Source organism: Belonocnema kinseyi, chromosome 4 (genome assembly GCF_010883055.1).
Source record: "Belonocnema kinseyi isolate 2016_QV_RU_SX_M_011 chromosome 4, B_treatae_v1, whole genome shotgun sequence".
In the NCBI taxonomy this organism is placed as follows: Eukaryota; Metazoa; Arthropoda; class Insecta; order Hymenoptera; family Cynipidae; genus Belonocnema; species Belonocnema kinseyi.
In genome coordinates, this window is record NC_046660.1 from 116113109 (window position 1) to 116120903 (window position 7795).

Genomic DNA, 7795 nt, shown 5'->3' on the forward strand with positions numbered 1-7795 from the left:
AAAATCTTTTTAATTAATTCAATATTCATAATTTTATTTAAAAATTCATTTTTTTTGTCAAAAATATAAGTATTTTATTTGAAATTTCTTTTTTTGTGAAAATTTGATATCTAACTGTACACATAACTTTTTCACTTATGGTCAAAGTGTATCCCTTTTTGGTTAAAAATTCGTATATTTTGTTGTAAAAGTTGTCTTTTTTGGTCGAAAATTAATCATGTTAGCCAGGGGAAATAAAAAATATATTAACATAAGGTAGAGCTTCTTTAAATTGGTATTTTTTGCCTTTTTGTATAAAAAAAAATCTTAAATTTTCGTACAGTTCTTTAAGACGTACATTTTTGTTATTTTTCATTTGAGAAAATAAATTTTGCTTAAAAATCCTTTCAATTAATTCAAGATTCCTAATGTTATTTAAAAATTCATTTCCTTGTTCAAAAATATAAGTATTTTATTTGAAAAATCTTTTTTTTTTGTGAAAATTTAATATCTAACTGTACACATAACTTTCTCCCGTTGTGTTCAAAGTGAATCCCTTTTTGGTTGCAAATTTGTGTATTTTGTTGAAAAAGTTATCTTTTTTGGTAAAAAATTAATTTTGTTAGCCAGAGGAAATAAAAAATGTGTTAGCATAAGGTAGAGATTCTTTAAATTAGTATTTTTTGCTTTTATGTATCGAGAAAAATCTTTAATTTTCGTACACTTTTTTGAGACGTACAATTTCGGGATTTCTCACGGGATTTCTCATAACTAGAGTATTAAGATGAAACTAAAAATACTATATTATTACACTATAACCTCATTCACAAGCATAAAAGTATTATTGAACTCCGGGATGGATCCAGGGGGGTGGTCCTGGGTCATTATTTGTAAATCCCGCCAAATCTATAATCTTTTGATGCATATATACACTCGAGATTCCCTGTAAGGACCAGTCCACAATGAGAGTCGTGAACGTCGCCGTTCAAACGTATATGCGTATTTTGACGCCATACGCACGTTGTTACTTACTATCTGAGCAGTTTTGGCCTTTCGCATTTTTTATTTTCTCGCTGCGACCGTTGGTCACAATTTGCGAATGACGTCAAGTACGCATGTACGTGCGAACGTCGACGCTCACGACTCTCATTGTGGACTGGCCCTAACGAGTAGCTCGAGCATCTGACCGGTCTCTGCAACGAGCACGCGGGGGGATCCCGCCGTTCCTTACGCGTGAAATGATGAGCGCATCGTTTGTTTACAAATGCCTGATTGTCCTAAGAAACTGACATAACTCATAAACCATAATTATACACTTTATTTTCTACGGTAAAACTTCCGTGTCGTGGCCTTTTCGAAAATTACTTCTTTTTTAAACCAAAAAGTGCTATACTAAACGTGAGCGATCAGTTGAACAGGCCGAAGAATTGTCAACAGCAAAAAAATCGCGGCATGTCAAATAAGATGATCATGAACCTGATCTGAAAGTAAGTAAAGTAAAGATGCACGATCTTCTTGTAAATGTATGGACACCAGATGCTGATTTTGTGTTTCCAGCAACGGAAATCAACAAAAAGATTTTGAGATTTCAATTTTCGTGGTTGCAAAAGTATCCTTGGTTAATATACTCAGCCGTTGAAGATGGTGCCTATTGTCGAGTTTGCATTTTATTCGCGCAAAAGATAGTTGGAAAAGGAAAGCATGAACGTTTCAATTCGTTAGTGCAACCTTGTGTCAAAGATTGGAAGAGAGCTTTAGAAAGATTTAAAGACCACCAAACTAAGAGATATCGCTTGGACGCCTCCGATGATGCACAGAATTTCAAGCTAATATATGAAAACAAGAGAAATGACTTCATTATTGAGATCGACCAGAGCCGAAAATGGCTGCAAATAGAAAATAGACGAAAGCTTACTTCAATCATTCGCGCGGTCTTATTCTGCTGCAGACAAGGATTGGCACAGCGAGGACGTCGAGATGATGGCCCTTTACCACTGGATATACCAGAAGAGAATGACGGGAATTTCAGGGCACTTTGGCGTTTCGCTGTGGATATTGGAGATTTAGCACTGCAAGAACATTTAAAGGTAGCGGGTAGTAATGCAACATATCTGAGCCATACAGTTCAAAACGAGATCATCGATGCTGGAGCGGAAATCATCACTAGAGACTGTAAAAGGCCTGCCTGATTTTCAAGACAGTGGATTGTCTGTATTCAAATGTCGTCATTTGATTCGTATACTGTCAATAAGTCATTTAGATATTTTATAATATTATATTGTGTGTTATTAACGTCTAATAAAAACAACTATCGAATAAATTATGATCAAAATCGACAGTTACTTTTGTTAAACTTTTTATTCTTGTGCCTATTTTTCGAAAACGAAACTCAAATAACGCAAAAAACTGTCGAAAAAATTCGAGTTTGTCTAAAACAATTCTAACGTCACGTTTTGTTAAAACCGAAATATCTTTTATTTTTAAATTTTTCGATTGGACCCCCCCCCCCCCAAATTTTTTCTAGAGCCGTCCCTGATTGAATTGCTTGAACTTCACTTTCCTCACAAAATCAGCTTCATAAAATTTATAAGCTTCCAAACTTGTATATGCTCGATTTTGCATATATCGGGTCTTGACGTCTCCAGACAATTTTCTCCAATATTCAAACTGCTCGGAGCGCGTGACGTCACAAGTGAGAAAGCTCTATCGGGTTGACGGCGGGACGCAAGCGCAGTTTAAAAAGTTCCCAAGATTGGGGACACTGGTTTCGATTTGTCAGAACGCTGCCTAAACTAAAAACCCATCGGAAATAATCATAGCCAATGATCTATAAATTCCCGTACGGAGCGCCGGTTAACAATGAAAAAAGGAACGGATAAAATTCAAAGGTAATGTGTTTTCAATGCTAGTATACATTGATAAAGTTTTCGTAGACTTGAGTGTCGTAAAATCGTAGCTGGATATGATTTCTCTATATGCTTTTTCCCGTAGACTCGATTGGTACTATTAGTTTTTTGACGGAAAAAAAGTTGTTTTCATTTCTCTATATGTTGTTTAAACAATTTTTTGGAAACAAGTCAAAATGGCAAAACAAAAAAAGGGTTACTCTTTTTTTTTTACTTATTTTACAAATTCATTGTGATTTTGATGCCATCTATAACCGGCGCTCAGTACGGGCATTTTTAGGTCACTGTCTATGAGTGAGTAACTCACGTAAGTAGCTAGCCTCAAATCTAAATTAATTGATCCTGTGATTGATTTGATGGCATTGGTATTTTTCAGTGTGGAATTATTCTAAGTGTTCTGATTGAATTCAAATGATATTAATGAAATTTTGGGTTTTTTACGTTTAATATAATTGAAGATTTCGGATGTGTTTTTAGCAATGTGCCGTTTCAGAAATTTATACTTTTTGAAACTTACAACTAAAAGTTTCAAGGAAAGTTACAAAGTCAGTGAAACTTTAGCATTTTTAGATATGTTGATAATACTTCTAGATGAAAAAATGCCTAATGTACATTTAAAATAAATTTTTTAATAATAAGAACTGCACTTTACTTTTTTTTTAAATTTAAAAACTGTTTCAATATTAAATAAACTGAGCCAGAAACAGAAGCAGAACTAACATAACCTAACATACAGATACCCGAGATACAAATAAAAAAGCCAAAGTTTGAATTTTTATCATGATTGCTAATAATTCAATTAAACAAATTTTATAAATGTCGTACATAGAACTTATAGTATTTATATTTTATGCATGATTTTATTGTTATTTTCTAACTGCAGTTTCTTGTCATTACAGTTGAATTTACTAAAACAAGGTATCAAGGTGTCAGCCGTTCATAAACTAGACCAAATTAAAAATAAGGAACAACAAGTGGGAAATAAATTTATTCTTATTATTCAATTCGGCTGGGTATCGATACTACTCTTATCGGATCTACACGTTGTTCAACTGTGCACGTTGCGTGCAGACATGATATTAATGTGATTAACTCTACACATTTAATTCACCAGATGAGAGTATGCACACGAAGTCTACACATTCACCTTATCACGTGAAAGTCTTCACATTTAAGTGCACATATTTAAGCCAATGCACTGAATTCGCCACGTGAAAAGTCTACACATTAAATAGTAAGTCGAAAGATTCTACGTATTAAAGTCTACAGACTGAAGTCCACACATGTTAACTCTGGACAATAATTCTTTTGAATTGTAAATTTCGTTATCTGAAAATTCTACACGTTGAAATTGTGCACATTAAATTGTAAACGTTGAACTCTGCACATTAAAGTCTACACGTTAAAACTATACAGATGAAACTCTGCACATTCAGCATACGCGCTAAACTTATAGAAAATATTATTTTTATCATTTTATTATAAATAATGATTTATAAATAATAATTTTGATTATAAACTATAAGTTTACATCCAAATTGTCTGCAAAAAAATCTTCCATTTTTTTCTGTGAATGAACCACGGCGATATTATTTTATGCAGTTAAAGATTCGCAAGGTATCCATTATAATCGAAGAAAAAATTTGGAAACATCTCCTGTTAAAAAAAATCTTTACACCAGTCCATAAAATTCAAATTTGAAGTTTTTAAATCAGCAAATTTGGTTATTTATAGTATTTAAGACTAATGTTCAAATTAAGCCAATCGAAGTGGAAGTCTTCTGATCACTGAGCGTTCTAAATATTTAATTAAGACATTTAAAACAGCGATTTCGAGTTCGAACGTTCAACAATATATGTAAAAATTACAAGCTTTCTAGAGACTTTTTATGAATAAAGCATTTGAAATTGTACAGTATGGATATAGAAGCCTTTAACTTTGTTTAATTTAAAATTATGCCATGCGAAATTTAAGTATAAAAAGTGTATATTTTTAATCTTGTTTTAATTTGATTTGAATGAGTAAAAATGCAGACTTCAAAAAGAGAATTTTAAAATTCAAGCTTCTAAACCGCTTACGCTTGAACTTAATAATATCTTAATTTTAGCATTTCAAACTCAGTTTCAAAAAATTCGTAGACCTAAAATTAAACTCTTATTCTTTGATATGCTAAAATGCCAAAAAACGTCCATACTGTAACATACGATTTTATAAAATTATGAGAATGACAACTGGATATAGAGACCAAAAATAAATTTTTTTCAGACTGTTAAATAAAAAATTTGACTAAAATTACAGAAATATGTGGCCATTAATCACAATGTTTCAGGTAGGTGAGAACATAAAAAATGTCTGTGCTTATGAAGGAAAACCACCTATTGCCATGAATTTCGCACCTATTCAATTCAATTTTTAACCTAATGAAACCCAAATGAATCTAAGGGTACCTTTTCACGGAGGTCTGTTTTGAATTAATCGTGGAATTAATCTATTTCATATGATTCATTTATTGGTTTTATGACAAATTTTATTGGTTGATAACCTAGATACAAACTCCGAAATCGATGTGTCAAATTAATTTAACGATTAATTCAAAACAGGTCTCCGTAAAAAGGTACCCTTTACCCTTAAAGGTACCAAATTATTTGAAATAATCAAAATTAAATATTTTTAATATTAAAAACTAGAATTTTTCAAGAATTTAAATCAAACTTATTTATTAATTTAAAATTGTTATATTGCAATAAATTTTAAATGATTGAATAATTTTCTTCACTAAAAATTTAATGCGTTACCTAAAATTTATTTAGTCTAAGTTTCAAAATATTGGCGCCATTCTACCTCCTATAATGTTTCCAATCGTTTTCAATTGGGAATCCATTATTCTGTGTTAGAGGTTGAGTTTTTACTACAGTATTTTGATTTTGCTTTAATTATATACAAGCGGGTTTTTACTCCCTCGAGCAAACCTATTTCAACAATATGAATTTAAACAGAAGTAAATAGACGTTTTACAATAACATACCCGCTAAACCCGGTAAAAAGCGTTGAAAAGAGAAAAATGAATAGTTTCAGATTTCAGCGTAAAAGTGAAGATTATTCTATTATTTTGAATGCGCGATTTTTCCATCTGTCTAAAATGTCATTACAAGAATAGGATATCTCCGAAACTAATTAATTTCTATTTCCATAGCCACCCCCGGATAGGTTCCTATTCCCCAAAAGAAAACGTGTTTTCAATATTTTTAATTCCTTGTAATTGTACCGACAGATACACCTCATAGAGAAGTCTTCTATTCCCCAAAAGTGTTTGTATTTTGAGATTATTTAATTCCTTTTAATAAGTTCACAAAATATGTGTAATAAGTTGTTTTAATTCCTTCATGCGGAATGTAAATTCTGAAATTTTAATTCTCACCAATTCAACTCTACCCCTCTAGAGTTGAAATTATTTTAATTCACACATTCAAATAGATTCATTTAATGCATGTTTTAACATTTTTAAATAAATTATTAAAATATTAATAAATATAAACTTGATTATTTTTTAATTTATAAGCAGTGAAAAGATTTAACAATGAAAAATAGGTTAAATAAATGCTTTCGTTAAATCTTAATAAGTCGATTGAGAGGAATAGGATTTGCACTTTTTCTGTTCCTGTTAAGAGTTTTTGTAGACAGAGAAAAATCGCGATTTCATAGGAACACAAATTCTTAATTTTTCTGAATTCAACGCTTATTACTGGGAATCAAACTGCCTACTTGATAATCATACTATATCACTGTCACATCGTTAAACGGTATGATTTTTGCAACAATTTAAACCGACTTAAATTTTGATTACTCTCAATCGTTAAATTGTTTCCATACGATTATTTCTAGAAGGGCACACTATATCACTGACGCATCCATGAAACCCCTGGCGGGATACGAAACCGAATGGATCCTCTACAAAGTACCTGTAAAGACTCCATTGGGTCCCCATTCGGTTCCTTTTTAAAAAACTAAAAAAAAAACAGCAAAATCAATTTTGAAATTGTTGAAATTCGAATTCTACGTTAAAATTATATACTTTTTACCGCAGTAAAAAAAGTATTGCGATTACTCCGTAAGTTTCCAATAGAAAATTTAACGTAGAATCCAAATTTCAACAGTTTAAAAGTTGATCTTGCTGGTTTTTGAGTTTTTTAAAAAGGAACCGAATGGGGACCCAATGGGGTCTTTACGTGTACTTTGTAGAGGCTTCATTCGGTTCCTTCGGTCTGCCAGGGACAGCATCATTTTTCCATGTTCTTATAACCCAGATACTATAGATTTTTAATTCGGTATATCGCCTCGACAAACATTCAAATTTTTGTTCTCAAAATGTTTGTTAAATTATTAAAAAGGTAGTTTCTAACAAATAAAAGCGTGCACGTCATGTATGTTACAAACGAAACTTGCAGAGGGATCATTGCAAGCAAGTGCATTTACTCAATTCAATATGAATACGATTGGAAACAATTGACACAATCACCAACATTTTAAACCGACTCAACTTTTGATCACTCTTAATCGTTGTAAATCGTTTCAAATCGATTATTTTTAAAAGGGTCAACAATCAAATAAAGTTCATATCAAATTTGACAAGTTTCGTTTTAATTTCATTGATCATAAAGTTCGCATTTTGAAACTTTCAAAATGAAAGTTCTAAAATGAAACTTTCAATTGCAAATAGTAGATTAGTATTAGGTGTCAGCCGCGGAGGCAGAAGCTGACAATGCGAGGCATAGCGAGAAAATAGCGACATGCGGATGGTATATAAGGTGTGGATGATTGTTAATTTTTAAAAGGTAGTTGTAGGAAAATTCTATAAAAAATGGAAGTGTAAGCAAGTTAATTTTTTAAGGCCAGCAGGCCGGAAAATAAAC

At 31.7% G+C, this 7795-nt stretch overlaps 1 protein-coding gene across 1 annotated transcript; it reads left to right on the forward strand.

Annotated features, from left to right (window-relative positions):
- The first annotated feature begins 1481 nt into the window (after window positions 1–1481).
- LOC117171055 (zinc finger MYM-type protein 1-like) lies at window positions 1482–2168 on the forward strand. The gene has a single exon (XM_033358103.1). It carries the CDS (start codon window positions 1482–1484, stop codon window positions 2166–2168), a length of 687 nt encoding a protein of 228 aa, XP_033213994.1.
- Window positions 2169–7795: the final 5627 nt, after the last annotated feature.